At 35.5% G+C, this 20985-nt stretch overlaps 2 protein-coding genes across 3 annotated transcripts in view; both read left to right on the top strand.

Annotated features, from left to right (window-relative positions):
- Positions 1 to 320: 320 nt before the first annotated feature.
- Positions 321 to 2058, top strand: LOC113041794 (potassium channel subfamily K member 1-like). Its single transcript, XM_026200410.1, has 2 exons — positions 321 to 713; positions 1579 to 2058. Exons 1-2 carry the CDS (start codon positions 398 to 400, stop codon positions 1920 to 1922), a joined length of 660 nt encoding a protein of 219 aa, XP_026056195.1. The 5' UTR covers positions 321 to 397; the 3' UTR covers positions 1923 to 2058.
- Positions 2059 to 6692: 4634 nt separating this feature from the next.
- LOC113049040 (EH domain-binding protein 1-like protein 1) overlaps positions 6693 to 20985 on the top strand; it is a 27937-nt gene continuing 13644 nt past the window's right edge. Inside the window, exons 1-9 of one of the 2 annotated variants that reach the window (XM_026211060.1) lie at positions 6693 to 7067; positions 11485 to 11542; positions 12165 to 12260; positions 12939 to 12992; positions 13306 to 13484; positions 13628 to 13767; positions 14186 to 14260; positions 19763 to 19822; positions 19921 to 20065. In XM_026211060.1, the coding sequence (XP_026066845.1) occupies positions 6964 to 7067; positions 11485 to 11542; positions 12165 to 12260; positions 12939 to 12992; positions 13306 to 13484; positions 13628 to 13767; positions 14186 to 14260; positions 19763 to 19822; positions 19921 to 20065 (911 nt within the window). In that variant the 5' untranslated portion in view covers positions 6693 to 6963. The remainder of the gene's footprint in view (positions 7068 to 11484; positions 11543 to 12164; positions 12261 to 12938; positions 12993 to 13305; positions 13485 to 13627; positions 13768 to 14185; positions 14261 to 19762; positions 19823 to 19920; positions 20066 to 20985) is intronic. The other variant, XM_026211069.1, reaches the window with a different exon arrangement.

The raw sequence follows: 20985 nt of genomic DNA, 5'->3' as shown, positions 1-20985 counted from the left end.
TTTCTTTTTAATGTAAAAATTTCAAGTCCTGCAGTGTAATTTGGCTCACATTTAATAATACTTATCAAAAGGCAGTGATCTCTTCAAAGCAGTTTTATTTTAGTATCAGCGATACACTATTATAGTTGCGATGATGAGAAATGTTGCTTCAGCAACTAGCTGAAATATTCAAAATTATTTTATTTCAGTTTATATATTACGTTTATTGTATTTCAAGTAACAAATGTTGTTATGTTTTTCTATGATTTTGATTTTAGTTAACTAAAGTAATCCTGCTTTAAAATCTGTGATATCTTTAAACTCATCTATATTTGCAGGTTATGGCACCACTGTGCCTCTCTCGGATGAGGGCCGTGTTTTCTGTGTTGTTTACTGTCTTGTGGGCATCCCCTTCACCATGCTGCTGCTGTCCAGCCTTACTCATGCCATCCTGCCATGGGTAACACACACCCCTATTCACAACCTTCAAGTCTTCTGGGGACTGTCTCGCAACCATGCTGCGTTGCTGCACTGCAGCGTGCTCGCCTTTTGCACAGCGACATTGTTCTTTCTTCTGCCTGCTGGTGCCCTCTGCCTGCTGGAGAATGACTGGAGTTACCTGGAGTCACTCTACTTTTGTTTTATCTCACTTAGCACGACAGGACTTGTTGACTTCCTGCCTGGGAGGACGCAAAGCCGGGCAGCACGTCAGGGGCTGGAGTTTGCAACCTCCTGTAAGTCCCAGCACTTATTTTTTGAATTTTTTTTTATGTATATGGATTGTTTTGATTCACTGTTTTCTGTGGGTCATAAAAAGGTCTTTAAAAAAATAATTAAATATTGTATGCATTGCTAAAAAAATTGTATGTTCCTCAGTATTTTTGTCTTGTTTTCCAATGCAAATATTAGATTAGATTAGATAAGATTCAACTTTATTGTCATTGCACATGTACGATACAGGGCAACGAAATGCAGTGCAGGGCAATGAAATGCAACAAAATGCAAATATCTAAGCATCCTTTAATCAAGTTACAGTGAGATGCAAAATGAGTTGAAGTAGTCTTATTTTCTGAAAAAAAAAAAAAATGACTCTTGCATTATCAATCTGCCGAAGTGTGATGAAAACTTGCTTTTGAATTAAGTTGATTCTGAGTTCATTTGCAGATATTTGGTCTTATTTTAACAATGAACACACTTCATTTTCACTTCTCAAATAAGTGTACAATGATTTAAGAATCTTTAGACATTTGCAGAGGAAACCAAAACAAAAATGCTGAGGAAGAGCGTCACCTTTTTTGCCATGTGATCAGAAACTACGGTAAATGATATTTCCATATTGTATGGGTTGGGAGTATATCCAAACCTTATTTAGTTAGTTTGTGGGTTAGTTGGTTTATTAGTTAGTAAGTAAAATTAATTAAAAAGTGATAGAGATTATTAAAAAGTTGAATTTTCAAACTTGTAAGTGTTGCAAATACAACTCATTGTCTGCTCTTTATTTAGATACAACATTGACTTAAATTTTTCTTTACTTGCTCTTAAAAGGGTCTTACCTTTATAAAACCTACAGAAACCCTAATCTAGACTTGTCTTTTTCAGGTTACCTGATGCTTGGACTGATTGTCTTGCTTGTCGTTGTGGAAAGCTTATGGGAACTGGAGCAGGTTCAAGCCATTCTGCGTTTTTTCACTGGACCGCGGCAGGGTGAGCTGAAGGGGGTGGGTTTGGATGAGCTTGTGCTCAGTGGAGACATGGCAGGTGCAGAGGAGGAGCCTCATTACACCCTGCCTATATCCACCATCTCCCCTGCTTTCTCAGACTCACCTGCTACTCCAACAACAGAGCTGCCACCGATCTTTGGCCTGCCACCCAAGGAAAATGTTCCCCCTTCACTAAGACCAAACCCCACTCCAGATCTGTGCCAATCCACTTCCACTACATAACTGATACAATGGAAATGGACATTGTAAGAAGAATAAATGATATCCAAGAATGAAGCTGGCAAACACTAGGTGGTATAGTTGATTTGATTTATTTAGAATTAATTTGGTCTACCAGCATGGCATGCAGTGAGTGGGATTTGGCCACATAAGTGTATAATACGATTTATGAATCATTTACATTTATAATACAGATTATAAGAATATATATGAATATATTATTTCTTAATAAAGAAACAATATTGTCAAATACACAAGTAATCATTGTTTGGATATATATATATGGGCGCGCACACACACAGATAGATTTTTTTTATGTGGTAAAGGTATAATACAAATAAATATAATTTACAATACTTTACAATTTAGGTTTTGTAAAGAAATTCAATACAGACACAGTTTAACTTCAAAATCATCTAATGAGTCAAAATTAATTAATGTCAGGATTTTTTTAATCTTTCAAGAATGCCCAAACATTCAGACTCGTGTATGAAATGCAACAATTAATTATTGTTTATTTTTCGATATGCTGCCTGTTATGATAAAAATATTCAATTTGAGATGCAGATGTTTTACATGTTGTTCTTCATAGTTGCAGCAGGGAGGGAGCAGGTGTGTGTGTCTGTGTGAGTGTATGTGTGTGTGGGACAGTGACTCTGTGCCCAGCGCTGATGTCTCTGCCTGTCTGACATAAACACACTTCACAGGCTCCGCCTCTTTCCTTGTGAGGTCATATTCTTCAATTATGGTCTTCGGTCATTTACTGTTCAATTCTGCAGTAGACGGCTTGTGCTAGAGAGTACAGTTAAGAGCTTAGTGCTTCTTTTGCATAGGCTTTTGACAAAATGTTACTTTAATTAAAATACCATGATAAGAAAATCAGCATGATTATTATATACATGTGTTTTGTTTGTCTTAAACTTTCTCAATTTCTACTAAAGAAAAAGTGGGTTTTAAACAAGGCAAAGACCCAGGGACTTTTGTCCTAAAGTATAAAAAGAGTATATTACATAGTATTTATTTTTCATCACTTCAGAAACTAATTGTGTGTGTGTGTGTGTGTGTTTGTGTGTTGAAATGGTTGCTTCTGAGATCTGTTGATGTGGTTACAGGAGCTGTATGTAGGTCAGGACTGAAGTAAAGTTAGACCCCAAAAGCTGGTGCAGTGCTGGGGAATGGAACATCATCACAGTTTTAGTCATTTCAATTAAACGGCAGTTTAATAAGCTGCCAACAACAACAACAAATCAGGATTAAATATAGCAAACGCATAGGATAAAAATAGGGAATAAGTAAGATTTTTTAAATAAACATTTAAATATATTAAAGCCGTTTTTGACATGATGCATGTGGTATATTTATATAATTTTGTTCCTAATGCTTTTACACTGTATTCTTCTCTTTTATTCAGGTTGACAGTTAGCAGGTGTTACATGCTTATCTATGTTTGTCACTGTTATCTTTGATTCTGAAAAGATGGGGTAACAGTTACACAATGTAACTTTCCAAGAGATGTGTGTTGAAAGATTATCAAATGTTATCTTACTGTGAAATTAAGTTAATGTTATTTAATGTTCAAATTGTGCTCTTATAGAATGTATATAGAATGAAACAAGACTCTTATGGTCATCAAGGCTGCAATTATTTGGTCAAAAGTACAGTAAAAACTGTAATATTGTTAAATATTATTACCATTCAGAAGAACTGCTTTCTATTTGAATATATTTTAAAATGTAATTTATTTCTGTGATGCAAAGCTGAATTTCCAGCATCATTACTCCAGTCTTCAATGTCACATGATCATTCAGAAATCATTCTAATATGCTGATTTGCTTCTAAAGAAGTGTTGAAAATAATTGCGCTGCATTTTATGAGCAGTGATCTTCATAGCTGAAATGATTTAATGATGAAACTGTGGTGTATTTTAAGAAATATATCAATGCCATTCAGATTTGTTCAGGCTTTTCTTCGTTTAGAACATTTCCTGCCGTTGGTACTTGGGCATGAGGAGGTCAATGCCACAGGAAAACAGGAAGTACTGAGACCACGACAAGCTCAACTAACAGGATGTGTACAGCTTTGATCAGGAACCTTATTCAAGATCTGTAAGTTTATATTACATCTCTCTCTCTCTTCGCTTTCCTGATCCCTCTATATGTTCTTTTATTTTTGGCTTGATGAACAAATTCAAATGACTTAGTTAAATTAACTCTGCAGTTTGAAAAACCAGTTAACTTCATCGAAACGTGACTTTTTAGCCAGCTTGAATCATATTTTGATTGGTCGTTTTGGGTAGAGGATATTGGTGGGTTTATTTTGGATCTGGTCGTCCTTTTTAAAGACTTTGACAAAGCAGAGCTTTAGAGATTTTTATATTGCTTCCTTTTGGTTTTGGACTTGCCACACCTGCTAAAGCTTAACTCTGATCAGCAGGGGCAAGTTTCAGCCTGCCTCACTCATACTGATCTTGATTCAGCTCTAGGTGCCTAGATCATAATCAAAATGATGCTATGATGTCTACAAAACTGGTCTCAGGTCATAATAACATACCATCGGGCTACCTGCTATATTAGCCAGACCTAAACCTAGTTCAAACAGACCGTACTGAGCAAGAACTAACAGTCAACTATATCAGTTATAGAAGTAATGAAAAGTAAGATCCTACTTTTGTTGACACTAGCCATTGGTTTCATTCTATTTTTTAAAGCACAGTGAAAAAACTGCTTGCAAATGAGGTAATGGTGACCTTTAACCTTCCACAGAGTGCTTTGAATAGCCCTGTCAACCTCCATTCACTTCAACAAGACAAACTGCAAGGTAAGAAAGCACAATGAAATATTTCTTCACCTTACCCAGCAGGGGTGATCTGTGCTATGTATCACATTTTCTTTGCTCCTGTCAATATTTTTTATAGTTAGTTTTACATGCTGACAATGGCAGGGCATGTTGTCACATTGTAGTTTGTAAAAACACAGCCTTTGTCTTTTTAGATTATTAAACAAGCACAAAACTATTAATGAACAGCAAAAATATTAAACAATTTATTAGACAAATATTGAAATTAATTAATTATTAAATGTATTCGACATATAAATAGACACTTAAAAAAGGTGTAGAAACAATTTCACTTAGAAATTGCTAGTAAATGTCACAATTATAAAGAAACAGCAAGTAGCAAGTAATATGTACACAATTTATCTTTATTTACAACTTAGAAAAATAAGTTTACAGTGTGTGTGTACACACACACACACACACACACATATATATATATATATATATATATATATATATATATATATAAAATAAGATAAGGATAAGTAAGACTTGTAATATTTTTAAAGAAGTCTCTTATGCTCATCAAGACTGCATTTAAAAAAAAATTAAAAATACAGAGAAAAAAAAGAGTAATCTTGCAAAATGTTATGCAATAAAAAATAATGGTTTCTATTTTAAATATAATTTATTTCTCTGATGCAAAGCTGAATTCAGCCATTACTCCAGTATAAAGTGTCACATGATGCTTCAGAAATAATTTCATTATGCTGATTTATTATTAGAATGATCAATGTTGGCAACAGTTTTGCTGCCAAATATTTTGTGGAAACTGTAATTTTTCAGGATTCATTGATTAATAAAATATTAAAAAGAAAAGCATTTATTCAAAATATAAATCTTTATTATTAATAATAAATTATTTTATTTGGTTATCTAATGTTTTGTTTTCAGAATTGTGGGAGGACACATTTCTATTCTAAAAATAAATTAGGCCAAATTCAGAGCTTCGGAGACAAATTTGCTTAATGGCTGTCTGGTGCAGTCTTAACAACCTGGAGCTTTACACTCTCAGATCTGTGGAGATGATTGTGGACTTCAGGAGGAACCCCCCCATCATGAACAGCACTGTGACTGCAGTGGAGTCATTCGGGTTCCTAGGCACCACTATCTCTTAGGACCTGAAGTGGTACAATCACATTGACTCTGTTGTGAAAAAGACCAAGCAGAGGCTGTATTTCCTCTGCCAGCTGAGGAAGTCCAACCTGCCACAGGAGCTGCTGATACAGTTCTACTCTGCCATCATCGAGTCTGTCTTGTGTTCATCTATAACTGTCTGGTTTGGTTCAGCTACCAAAACAGACATCAGAAGACTACAACAGACAGTCAGGACTTCTGAGAGGATTATCGGTGCCCCTCTACCCAACCTCCAAGATACCCCCCCCCCCCCCCCCAGGCCATATCCCACCTGAACAACACATAACACACCTCAGTACTGCACATCTGTAAATAACTCATACCTTCATCTGTAAATAGCACATGTGCACATTCTGTCTATGGACATTTTTATTTTCTGTATATTTTTATGACTATTGTTATTCATAATTTATTGTCTATTCTCTTTATTATAAGTGTTTTTCTTGCCTTAATTATATGTTTGTACTTTCTGTACTGGAAGCTCCTAACACCAAGACAGATTCCTTGTGTGTGTAAACACACTTGACAATAAAGTATTTTCTGATTCTATCCAGAGATAGCTTAAAAAAATATTAAAATGTTCAGACCAGGAACTAAAATGTGCAATCTTACATACTTTATCTAGTACATCAACAAGGATTTGATACAACAATAATAATGCTGTTTCTCATCCAGTGCCCACCCCTTTAGGTCCTTTACGCGATCCATATCCATTCAATATTAAACTAAAGGGACAAATAAGGATATACTTCCCAATATGACACTTCATTGGATTAATGCATTGACTGTATAGACTGGTGACCCAGCATTTCTGTTCCCGGTCATTCTAAGGGCTGTGTCGGTTCGCTTCAGCTCAAGTGATTGGTTGTATGCTTCCTCCAATCTGTCTGCGCTTGTCTTCTGAAGACTTCACTTTGACATTTGGAGCATGTGTGAACGAGGCGGCGGCGCGGAGCGGAGCGGCCATCCCTGAAACACCGGGGGTAGGCGAAGTGACGCAGCAATTCCCCCGATGTATTTTTAATCCATCAGTCTCTTCTGTGAGGAATTGTCTCATGTGAGTGCAGTCATCATGACATCGGTTTGGAAGAGACTTCAGCGCGCTGGCAAAAGAGCGTCGAAGTTCCAGTTCGCCGCGTCCTTTCAAGAACTCACCGTTGAGTGCACTAAGAAGTGGTAAGAAATACGATTTCTCGTTTCGGTGTCACGTAGGCTATTGTTGTTATACACTATCATATAGGTTTATCGTACGTTACGTTTGACGTAGCCTCAGTGACACCAGTGGAGCGAGCGACGCGACGCTATGAAATGAGAACGCGACGCTCCCATTCGTGTGGTTTCAGTGTAGTTTACTGCTCGTTGTGGTTCTTTATAGTTCAAGAACGGACAGTTTATGAGGGCTCGTTTACACATTTCTGTTTGTATTAGTGAGTTTTGTCATTGCTAGCTTCGTTTATACTTCCGTTTTACTTTCAGTTCTTCCGAACAATGAGATCTTAATGGTTCCACTTGATGCGCATCTTAATGGACACTTGCATTAGCCACTACAGACCAGCTTCATTAGGCACTTTTTTATGTGATAGGCTTCCCTTTAACGCTGATGGGAGCTTACAGCTGTTGATAAACAAAGCTACTAAGCATAGCCATTTATTTTCATGCAGCCATGCACATAGTCTTTTATTATATGCATTTCACTATTTAAAAAAATATCTGAGTTCGGTCAAATTTGCTAGCGTTAATCTAGATTGCAGCTCTACACTCATTTTTTCTAAAGTGCACGAGGTGCACTCTGGGATGCTTTTATTGAAGGAGTGCTAGTTGAGCCACTTGTTGGTTGTTTTCCCCTTTATTTCACTGCCCAACTCATTCATTCATTAAACACAGCTTATTTTTGTATACAAAACTAAATTCAAACGTGGAAGCATTTCGATAAGATGAATTTTAAGATCACAAGAGATTTCATAAATCTTCAGTCAGATGTGTCAGACTTTGTATTGGTAGTGTGTGCAAGTCTAGACAGACCTGCCATTAGATACACATATGTAAGGAGAGTTCCTTATTTTTTCTTCCTTCCTTGCTGTCCTTTATTTGCTTAGTTATTAGTTGAGTTCAGTCATCTAAATCTGAATCAAAATAATTTCGATGCAGTTATCTCAGTAATCCCTTTTAACAAATAAATGCTCCTGCATTGTAGGCAAACTTGAAAGTGTATTATCGTCCTGACAGTCATAATGTGCATAAACATCAGTGGACTTTGTGGTAATCAACATTCCATCAAAACAGTGTTAGTAGAAGGATCATACTCTTTATCATAGAGTCAGTGTAAAGAGAAAGAATTTGAAGTATGTGGAATGGCTGGAATGATAAAGTTTTTATTTAATTTTATTTTTTTACATTTTTATTTATGTATTCATCATAAAAAAAAAAAAAATTAAACTTAAGCATTGAGCCTAAAAAGCAGACAGAGCTATGGTGTAGACATGCCTTTTATTATTTGCTGAAACATGTTCACTTTGAGACTTTTATACTTATATTGTTAGCCTTTTATACACTATTGTTTAAAAGTTAAGATTTGGTTTTGAACTCTCTTGCTCACCAAGGCTGCATTTATTTATTCAGAAATACAATAAAAACAGTAATGTTGTGAAATAGTATTATGATTTAAAATATTTGTTTTCTATTTTAATATATTTTAATGTGTAATTTATTTCTGTGATGCAAAGCTGAATTTTCAGCCAGTCTTCAGTGTCACATGATCTTTCAGAAATCATTCTGATACTGCTTAGTCAGAAACATTTATTATTAGCAGTGGTTAAAACAGTTGTGCTACTAACATTTTTTTGTGGAAGCCATGACATACTCTTTAGTTTTTTGATGAATAGAAAGTTAAAAAGAACAACATTTATCTGAAACAGAATTATAAAAAAAATGATTAATTTAATGCATCGACCCTGAATACAAATGTTAGTTTCTTTACAAAAAATATTACTGACCCCAAACCTTTGAACAGTAGTGTATTTCATGGAACATTCGGTAATATTAGCTGATGCTGCAGTGATATCATCTGACTTCTGTGGTCCATTAACTCTTTCCTCACCAGCGTTTTTGAAAATAGTTACCATCCACCGCCAGTGATTTTGATGATGTTCACTAAAATTTGATGGCCTACAGTATATTTTGCTGTATGAATATTTGAAAATGCAAAACATCAAAATAAAGATCAAAGCCTCTACTTTTAAACAAACAAATAAATATGTTATTCTAGCCTAAAGCATTTCATTTTTATCAACACTTGAATATAGGTAGGTTTCATAAAAATTTATAATTTTGAGCAAAAAAAAACCATTTGAATAATATTTAGTAGATTACCAAAGCATAAATCCAGTAAATCCCTTCCATCAACATCTCTAAAGCTTGCACAGCCATATACCGCTTCCTGGATCATCAGTTTCATTTATATGCTGTCTTTTGCTGAAGATCATCTTATTTATCATGTGCATCTGTTTACATATGAAATCCCTAGTTTTTCATACCTGTTCACATGTGTTGTTTTTTACTAAATTTAAACATTGCACCATCTAGTACCTCAAATCTTAAGAGTTTTTTTTTTGTGCTTAAAACTTGATTCTCTTCTTATGCAGTAAGATAGATGTAGCACTGTGCTTCAGCTGCTTTATATCAATGCGTGTGGATCCCATGACTCTGTCACCACATCGCTTGGCCTCTTGCATCCATTCACGCAGCTGCTCTGACACTGACCTGCAATACGAGACCCAGAGGCCCACGATTCTCTTTCTCCACCTTTCCTTTTCTTTATTATGACTTCAAATGCCACGTTAACATGCATAGACATAATCTACTGCCATCATTTGGTTTTTCATCAGTTTGAGGAAATTATTTTATAGAAGCACGTCATGTCCCATTTATTTGACTGATCAGCACTTTTCCAGATGTAATATTGAGTGATTGATGTTACAGGTGGGTTGCATGGGATGGCAAAGTCTTTTAATCCCAAGATTAAAAGAACGACCGGCATGATATGAAAGTAGCATTCGTCTGCAAATATAAATAGTGTATGGTTGGTCATAGCTTGCACTTTTGTGTTGTTTCACAGTGAATTGTGAAATTTATGGTAAGAAAAGGCAGCTGTGGTTGCCAGAATTGCCACAAATAAGGAAGTAACATTTTCGGTTTTACTGATTGAACTTAACTATGCAGTAAAACAATGTATACTTCAACTGATATGATGTTAAAATACCAGCCTATTGAATTACTAAAATCTGTTTTGTACATTTATATTACACTGACAACCATAAAAAAAAACACTCTAATGAGAAAGCCACATGTAGAATGTGTAGAATAAGGGAATTTACCATTAACCAATCAACAGGTTTTTCTGTAGCTTTTTACAGTCTTTTACCATTACAATTATGAACATTTTTATCAGTGGCAGTGCAGACATTTTCTCTTTTGTATGTGTTCAGAACAATCATGGAAGCATTGCTGCTGAGAATTAGCATAAAGGTAATTGGCAAAAAAAAAAAAAAAAAAAAGTTAAAAATGAGACATTAACCTTTTTTTAAAAAAAGGTAATATTTTTTTGTTTATGTAAGGTAATATATTTGCTGTTATTATTAATATTATTTTATGTTTTGTTTTTTTTGTTTTTACCTGAGCTCCATTTATTATAGTAAAAAAAGTTTTTTTTTTTTTCCCATCATAATTTATGCAAAATGTATGCATCAGATATGATGCAAAAACCATTTAATTGATATTAATTATACAGAATAGATTTTGTTGGCAATTAAATATGGGTGGTCAAGTATTCATCTGTCTGATGTCTGAAAGTTGTATAAGTGTGTAGAATGAATCCTTTTTGTAGCTTTGGATCAATAAAACAATGTCTTTTTGGACGAAAGTTACAGTATGTTTTCATAGTACAGTGAACTCCTTTATCTCAAATGATTCCTCATGATGTGACCCCTTTAGTCTAATTTATTTTTCAGCTATGCTGTGCTTCTCCAGAATGTTAGAATGGACATATTTTAAGATCTGTCATATGTGTTGGATATTGGCCTGACCTGTCATGATACGTTTCTATTACTTTTTAAAATAGCAGAAACATATTATTTTTTTTCCTCCAATTTCTCTCATTTTGCATAATGTTAGCCTGTAAGAACAGGAACAAATGATTGTAACTTGATCTTAAAGAAGCTCCAGCATTCCACGCAGTAAAGCCAGCTAATGTTTTCCTGTATGTGGGTCAGATCAGTGACCTAATAACCAAACTGAGTGCAAACATAGTCACCATAAAATAGTAGTCACCTTCTTCATGCTGATGGAGACTAGCCTCCTTAAAGCAATTACCTAGGGAATATTAGGTGTGTGTTTGAAAATCTTAGGCATATTTTCACTGTTTGAGTCATTTTAAATTTCAGTTCTTTGTGAAGGGCAATACAGCTGAGCTTATGCATCTTTACATGCTCACTAAACAAACTGATTTATAGTGTTTTATATGTGCTCTCAGTGTGGAACAGGAGCTATGATCTTCCTGCTTTGTTAAACGTTATTTTGTGTTATTTGTCATTCATAGGCAGCCAGACAAACTGCGAGTGGTTTGGACCAGACGAAACAGACGCATCTGCAGCAAGGTAGAAGGAGGATGTGGTCTTTTAGTGTTACTGTTACCACATTTATGGTTTTCAAGTACTGTATAAAGATATGGCTGTGGTTACTGCACCTTGACATTTATTCATCTAGAATTGCTAATGTTCTAGAAGCTACTGGAATAGTAAAGCTAGAGCACAAATGTAAGTGCAGAACATTACATTTATTTATTTATTTTGCTCATTGAAGAATATGATTGGATAGCATTTTGCTGTTAAAGTCTGGACATGTTCTCTAAATTGAATTTTTACCAATTTTACAGAGGAGGACAATACATCTCAGCATATTAGTGTCATAAGTAACCACACAGAAAATGTTACTAAAATGGAAAGAACAAGTACTCACTCCTAGCACAGAAATCAATTGGTGGAACTGATTGGTGATGCAATAATAATTTCAACACACAAATACAGTAGGATGATTGCATTAATATAGATGAATCCTTTTTTACCTTTTATTATTAGTGATTTGTTTTTCATGAAATCATCGTCCAGACAGTTTTCATGTTAAGACTTAGTTTTTTTTCATTGTGTAGACATCAGATATGTTTATCTGACAGGCTATCAGCAGCTGTTATAACAGCAGTATTGTCATTGTCTTGATCAGCTTCATGGCTGGCAGCCAGGTATCATGAACCCATACAGGGGGACTGTGGTTTGGCAGGTTCCTGAGAGCGTGGACATCACTGTCACTCTTTTCAAGGTGAATATAAGAGATAAAAACAATTCCATGAATGCAGCCATTAAAAAGTTTCAGTAAGATTAGTTATAATCAGCAGCGATTTAATTGATTAAATCTTTTATATTGTTAAAAAAATGCACATTATTAAAAAAAAAAATATATTTCAAATAAATAATGTACTTTTACATTTTCTATTGATAAGACAATCCTGAAAAAAAAAATCATATTTAAAAAAAAAAAAAATTAAGCAGCACAACTATTTCAATTTTAGGCACCAAATTAGAATTCTTTCTGAAGCATCACGTGATTTTGAAGACTGGGGTTATGATGCTGAAAATCCAGCTTTGCATCACAAGAATAAATTACATTTTAAAAATGTATTAATATGGAAAACAGTTATTTTAAATTGTTATAATATTTCATAATATTACTGTTTTTGCTGTGTCTTATGAAGATGTATTTCGAAAACATACAATTAAATCATCCCTTAATTGTATATATTTGACCGATAGGAAATTGAGATAATTTGTGCTGTGGTGCTTAAATACATTACCATACATGCATTCAGCAGTCGCTTTTATCCAAAGCGACTTGCAGTGCAATTTATAAATTAATATAAGTTGTAAACATGAATTTTGTCATATTATTGTAATGCCCTATAATCCATGTCCACATCAGCAATATTAAATTTCCCTTTAGGATCCAAATGCAGACGAATTTGAGGATAAAGACTGGACCTTCATCATAGAAAATGTGAGTCTTGTACTCTGTAATCTCAGTCTGTTTATTAAAGGTGCTGCTATAGCAATTTTAGCTGTTTGCTAACCTCAACCACAAAAGAATATCTGTTTTGGTTAAAAAAGTGTGGGCCACTCCCTGACTCTTTTTCTCTGTTTAATGAGTGCTGTGACAGAAACGGGTCAGGAACATTTTATGTGTATTGCTCTTTTGCAATATTTTGTTATCAGAAGACAGCATATTTGAATTATGTTGTGATGGCTTCATGGATTTGGCAGTACGCTACGGTTTGAAAGTACTGTGCTCTAACCCCATCTCATCCCAACAGGAAACAAAGGGCCACCGAAAAGTTTTAGCGTCAGTGGATGTGAACATGAAGAAGTACACGAGCGCGACCCTGGCTCAGTTTGACCTGACACTTACACTGAAGCCTCTGTCTGTCAAAGTGTTGGACGCCACGCTTAAACTCACCCTGTCCTGTGTCTTCCTGAAGGAGGGCAAAGCTACGTGAGTTCGGATGATTTCAACATGTGTTTCTCTAGATCTGTGCAGACGACACATACAGTGTCAACTATATTTGATTTACTTTACTGATCTATAGTTTTAGTAGGCCTTCAGTTGTCTTACTGTATCCTGTGATGTGTATTCAGTGATGAAGACATGCAAAGTCTGGCGAGTCTGATGAGTTTGAAGCCGTCTGACATTGGAAACCTGGAGGACTTCAATGACAGCGATGAAGAGGAGGACAAAAGAATGTTTGCAGCGGTGAAAATGGCCACAGCAGTAATAGGTAATACTGACATTCACTCACAGCCTTAAGTACACATACTAGAAACCTTGACGCTCAAACAAGTTTAGAAACAGGCCTTTCCTGTTCTGAAAAGGATATTTTTCGTTTTTTTTTTTTCTGGGGTCGTGTTGTTTCCTGGTTTTATGAAACTTGGTGGAGACGTTGATAACCTGGTGGTTGTTTGCTGTTTTTAGTGGTCTGGTTGTGTTGAGTTGAATTAATGTTTGCCCCAGTTAATGCTGTATTACAGATTTAAAGGTACAGTCGCTGGTCATGGCAAACACAGAATCTGAGAATCTGATATTATCTCTCTTTCATGTTGTATAATATTCATGTTCTATAATAGTTATTATTTTCTCAAACAGTCTCTTTCTTTTTCATTCCTTGTCTTTGCTCTGTTCTTTCTGTGTGTGGTCAGCTCCTCTTCCTCCAGCTAGGAGAATACATGACAAGGCCTGGAGACCTGCTGTAGACACAGGTTTCTCTGACACAGGTAGATTACTGACAGCGCTGGCTTATTTTTCCACTCTCTTTCTTCCCTTTACACTGGAATTAATATTAGATTTTTTTGGTATGATAATATTCAAATGAAGTACCATGGGGTGTTACAGTTTTACACTGCTCAATTTATATCATGAATGGTTTCAGGTTAGTAAATACTTGCATCACAACTGGAGAAGCACTGATTAAGAAAACTGAACCTTGATAGTGCTAACTGAAAAATGTGACACTGTGACTGGCTGATATTATTCATTTGCATTGTTTGTTTTTCAGTGAGCCCCTTTATTAAGTCTTATGATAAAGCAAAATTTACCAATGTATGAATAATGCACTTGGACAATTTAGTTCAGTTACATTTAATGTGTATGATTATATTAATTTAATAATTATTTAATATTCAACATTTTCATATATATGTATATGCATAAAGATTATTCTTTGCATGATTCTTCTTTATATACATTATTTAATTACATAGGATTTATATATACCGTAAACAAACAAGCACACACATAAATATATATATATATATATATATATATATATATATATATATATATATATATATATATATATATATATACACACACACACACACACAAACACATTTGTACAAACTGTTATAATATATATATATATAACAAACAATAAATATTTACATTTATACATGCACATACTAATATACATATTTGATATACATAAATATACATATTATTTTATATATTTATTATTGTGTATATGTTATATTCAGATTATTTTATACGTGAACCATGGGTGCCTTTGTACAGGTTTGGTGTTTGTACTGGCACCATTACACCTCTGTAAATATTATAATTATTGCTATTATACAATCAAGAGTAAATTACTTTAGTTGTGCAAATGTAACATAATTTTACTACTTAAACTTGTGGAAACATCTAAGTAAAAAATAAATAAAAATAACAGTAGAGATGATGAATATCACAAAAACAATTTCAAACTGAATTTATAATTGTTTGATGTTGTATCAGATACTAGAAATAAGGTTATCACAACTAATGCACTTTCTTACTCGTGTTGCTGATCTGTATTTGGATCGACTGGATTCTTTGGCCTGTTTTGAATCTGTAAGAAAGTGGGTGAAATTGCATAATGCGTTCTCATGACCTCAGCATACCAGTGGTCATAACAAGTTTGTGTGTGTGTGTGTGTGTGTGTGTGTGTGTGTGTGTGTGTGTGAGAGAGAGAGTTTATCTGAGATCTGCATCTCTTCCTGGTTTCACTCATTTTCTTCCCTTCTGAATTATTCCCTGCTCATTTGAGTTCCTCTTTGTCTCTCTGCGTTTTTTGTCTGCTACCTCCCAACTCTTTTGTAGACACACATCCACGTTAACTTCCTCTGTTTTTGTCTGTCCTTCTCCATAATCATCATCATTTCTCTCAGCTCATTCTATACCAGTACAGATGAGCTGTTCCTTCATTATTTCTAATGTTCCTCTCCAGTACCGCCCCCTGTCATCATGCAGCGCTCTTGACCCTTCTGCCCCGCCCCTCTCCACTTCCTGTATTAACATTTAACATTATCAATGCATTTACTTTTAATAAATAAAATATTTATATTATAATTATAATAATATGAAATATTTTATGAGGACCAAATCAGCATATTATAATGATTTCTGAAATATTTTTATAAATATTATGCCCCTGCTAAATAAAATTATGAATTTCTTAAAAAAAAAAAAAAAACAGTTTTTAACATTAGTGCATCTTGTAAACTGACTATATATATCTTGCAATTGCAACTACTTCACATGCTGAGTATTTTAAACCAAATTAGTTATTCTGATGCTGAATCTGCATGCTGAATGTACGCCTGAAATTCTGAGACCGCTATTTTTAAATGTAGTTTTAAATGAATAATTTTTTTCTTTTGAGCATACTTCACTTCTAGATTCATTAAAAGGAATCTTAATTGACGTTTGGACAACTGCTCATTAAAAACAACAGATACATTTTAAGGCTGATGTTTAAGGAAGCAACAGCCTGGTCCTCATAGTAGCTGCTGTTGCACCCTGTGAATTTCTTCTTCAAACTAGCTATATATCCTGCCCCTGACTTTGACCATTCTTGCCCTGTCACAACTTGATCTAATAAACCTTATTTACCTCAATCTAAGGAGTGTTTTTGCCTCCTTTTAAACACACACATCAACAAATTTACAAAAAGCTGTAGCTTTACTTTCTATGTAATTTTTCCTTCTCCCTTCGAGTTGATTTATCGGTCACTCAAAGGCCGTCTGGAGGTCTTGCTCAGTCTGAGTTATTGGAGAGCAGTCGCTCTGCTGAGGGCGGTGCAGTTCTTCACCAGACGCCTCTCTCTTTTCTTTCTGGGATTAGCACACCCTTCTCTCTTTCCTCTGCTCAGTCCTCCTCGTCCCGTTAGCAGACTCCTCTACATGATATAACCCAGAAAGGTAATGAGTATTGCCCATAAATCATTAAAAGATAGTTGCTATAACTCATAAATAATTGTATTGTAGCTTGCATTATCTGCGTAATGTATGTTTGCTTATTTGATATTTGCACATTTTCAATTTTTACCTTTACTGTTACTGCTTGACCTTGCTTCCATTCTGTCGTCTTCTCTATTCCTCTCCTTTCTGTCTCACTGTTTTCTCCCCTGACTTAGCCACCCATTCTGCTGCTCATAGCAGGACCTGGAGACCTCACAGTTTTCCCTCTTTACACTCCTCCTCTTGTCTTTTCGACCCCTCCTCCTTTGAGTTTGGCTTCTCCCCTCATGGTCCAATGCCTGTACCTGCACAACCATCAAAAATCTATTGCGCCTCATTGGCTGAGCCACGCTCCGCTCTTACAAAACCTACGAGCATGCCCTCTGCCGCTGAGACCAGTACATGGGGCTGATGTTGATGTTTTAACACTTGTTGTTATTATTCAATGTTAACAAACAAAGTGACATTCAGCCAAGAATGTCAGAATTTGTGCTCTGCATTTACACTTGTGCTCTGCATCTACACACACAGAGCAGTGAATACACACACACACACTGTGAACACACACCCGGAGCAGTGGGCAGCCATTTATGCTGCGGCGCCCGGGGAGCAGTTGGGGGGTTCGATGCCTTGCTCAAGGGCACCTAAGTCGTGGTATTGAAGGTGGAGAGAGAACTGTACATGCACTCCCCCCACACACAATTCCTGCTGGCCCAGGACTCCAACTCACAACCTTTCGATTGGGAGTCCAACTCTCTAACCATTACGCCACGACTTCCCTGTTCCAAACCATTTGGCTTTAAAAAGACCCTTTGGAGGTCAAATAAGGGTGAATTTCTTTCAATTCTAGTACAGCTACTTTACAGCTAAAATTGAATTAATTATATCATTTTATAAGACGGAAAGCATTATTTTCCTGTTAATTAAGGTGAAGCTGCTTTGAAATATGTATTGTATAAAACACTTAATGAATAAATGTAATTTCATAAAATTAAATACATTTTAAAAGAATAGTTTACCCCAAAAAATTGTTGAATATTTACTAACCCTAAGGCCATCCAAGTTGTAGATGGGTTTGTTTCTTCATTACGTCACTTGCTCACCAGTGGATCTTCTTCAGTGAATGTGTGCCTTCGGAAAGAGAGTCCAAATAGCTGATCATCAAAAAATGTTGTTTTTATCAGCGTTTTAGACTCTCGTTGTGTTGGCTCCCATTCACTGCTAGAATCCTTCGGTGAGCAAGTCATGTAATGCTAAATTTCATCACATTCTGATGAAGAAACAAACTCTACGTCTTGGATGCCCTGAGGGGTGAGTACATTTTCAGCTTTTTATTTTTATTTGTATTTTTTAAGGTGAACTATTCCTTTAAGCTATGAACATATTCTGAATCAATTTTATTATTAAAAATCTAGCATATTATCCAAAATATTATATATAAAAAAAGCCTCCCATAATTTTCGACAAACAATTTTATTTTACTTTACAAATTCACTTCCATATATGTGAATTCAGTGGCTACGTTGCACATATGGTAACTGTAGGAAACTGTTAGTCAGCTTCACCAGTAGGTTTTGTTTTAAAGACACACGTCATTATTTTATTTCCATATGAGCCTGAATAAAAGTAAAATAATTTTGGGGTGAACCTTAACCCTTCAGATTTTTTTCCTCTCTGCACTCATCTCCTCATCCCTTTTTCTTCTTTTGTAATCATTCTCTCCCTTTTCTGTCATCTTCCTTTCTTATCCTGGTCAGTGTCAACTTTCAGACATCCAGAATGAATGAATGGAGACATCAGGATGTGCCCACAGTGATTCGACCCTAATGTGCACAGGCCAATAGCCCTTCTTCCTGTAGATGCCCCTACCTCTCTCTTCCTCTCCTTTTATTCTTCATTCACCCTCTTCCATGATCCCTGACCCCCACATTTATACCCAAACTTCCACTGCATCCCCTGCCATTGCCTCCATTTCAGTCCCTTCCACTGACGCACTCACAGGTACATGTGCTGGTCTGAACCTTCAACTGTGCTTCATTCTCATTCTACATCTTGTCGTTGCTGTATATATGTGTGTTGTATGTTGAATTGATAACAGAGAACAGATTTTACACATGTCTTGAGCTAGTGAGATCTGTTTTAGATTACACTCCCAACATTTCTTGCATAACAGTTCAGAGTCGGAAAGCCAAACATTCCATTCTTCCCAGTGGATTGAATTCATCCATCATAACGGTTATAACAGTTTCAACTGTCAGTATTTCTGACTCACAGTTACATTAAGACAGCATTATGTTAAACAATATTTATGTTTCATTATAGTGTTTTGAATGGTTACTTTTTCCATAAACATAAAGAAGTTTCAATAGGGACGCGTTTTTGTAAAAGAAAACTGAGATTATCATTGACATTCAGATAAGATATTATTTGCACATTTCTTAAATGTTATGATGTTACGCCCCCTGGAGGACACGTGAACAAAACTGTTAATGTTATAATAAACACTTTTGTTCCTGATTTGGTGTTCAAATAATCAATTTCTGATTATTTTTAATGTTGAAAACAGTTGTGCTACTTAATTTTCTTGTAAGACAGTGACTAATAGAAAGATCAAAAGATCAGCATTTATTTTAAATACAAATAACTTAATGTATTATTGCTGAATAAATGTACTGATTTCTTTAAAAAACTAAACTCGAGTCTAGTGAGTGATGTTATATGTATCATAACAGACACATGGATGATAGATTGATAAGTTAGATACATTTAGCCTGTATGATTTGCATGAATTTGATAAAATACTGATCTTAGAAGGAGATTTGTAACTGAACAAACATGTATGAGGCTTGAGCTTCCTCATATTTCATATTGCGTTCTGTGTTACCGTTGGCATATGGTAATAATAATGCCACAGCAGAATGTCAGAATGCTGAATTTGTGCTTAATATGTTGTTATAGATTTATTATATTATTATGAAACATTATACATTTCTATTTCAGAGCAACACAGACAGTTAAGTGTATTAGCGGAGGAGGAATGTCCCAATACAGTGTCTTCTGGTAAGAGTACACTACAGCTGCTTTAACAGCTAATCATTGTGAGCGTTTTCTTTGGCATATTAGTTATTCTCATGTGATCTCTGGGGATATTTCTTCAGCTGATGAGGATGCAGACGTTCATCAGAACTATGAACCCCAACCTCGCAGAGCAGGAGTCATCCGTACAGCCAACCATAGAACAAACAGCGGTTTGGACAAGCCACGGCCTGTTTCTGGACTAGAGGTTGTGCGGCCTGCAAAAGGGTGAGTAATATGTAGATAACTGAATGTTGCTGATTGGTTGGTGTAAATGACAAGTGCATTGGAGTGAACAAGTGTTAGCTGACAGCAGCAAAGCACTGACAACTTGATTTCAATATCTGGTATACTTGAGTGTTGCATTTACTGGGTGACTTTGGTGTGAACACAGAACACTTGGCTCTTTGACTTTTCTGGAAAACTTGGATGAAACTGTAACAACCTAATGTATTATTTATTGTATTGTATTGTGTGGACTCAAACGGAATGTTTTTTTGTTCTTGGTGTAATCCCGGCACTCTCCATCAGTTCTGACGTGTTTTCTTCCTAGACCAGAGAGTATGAGCTCTCTGCTTCCTAGTGACCAGAAGTCATCTTCTGTCACTGGTGTCGCACATTTTGAGGTGTCAAAATCAGAGCTGTCTGATACAGATAGAGTACCCTCCCACACAGCCCTTGAAACTGTCACCGAACCTGCTCGGCCCTTACATTCACCGGCCCATTAACTGTGGTCCAGGTCAATCAATAAGAAAATTTACAGAGCCCTGCCGAGCTGGCCATTTTACACTCTGCTGCACATGAGCAGACAGAAGATGAGATGATTCCTCATAAATACAACATTCAACTAGCAGAAATACAAGTGCAAAAGGCCAGCTCATAATTGTCATTTTTTGGGTCATCTATGCCTCAAATATCATTAATGCATGATGGTTTGAAAACTAGGCACAGCATGTGAGGTGTAACAGACAATTTAGTCGTATATTGAATCAGTTAAATGGCTGCCAGTGAACAGAATGATGCATGCAGTCAGATCATCTTGAATTGTCATACAACCTCACATCTTATATCAGATTATATGATAATTTTTCTCAGATGTCAAAGCATATGTGCTCAGATTACACCTTCTGAGAATTACAGAGTCCCTC

This window comes from Carassius auratus, chromosome 3, assembly GCF_003368295.1.
Source record: "Carassius auratus strain Wakin chromosome 3, ASM336829v1, whole genome shotgun sequence".
Lineage (NCBI taxonomy): Eukaryota > Metazoa > Chordata > Actinopteri > Cypriniformes > Cyprinidae > Carassius > Carassius auratus.
Note: the sequence above shows the minus strand (reverse complement) of the source record. Positions and strands in the feature narration are given on the sequence as shown.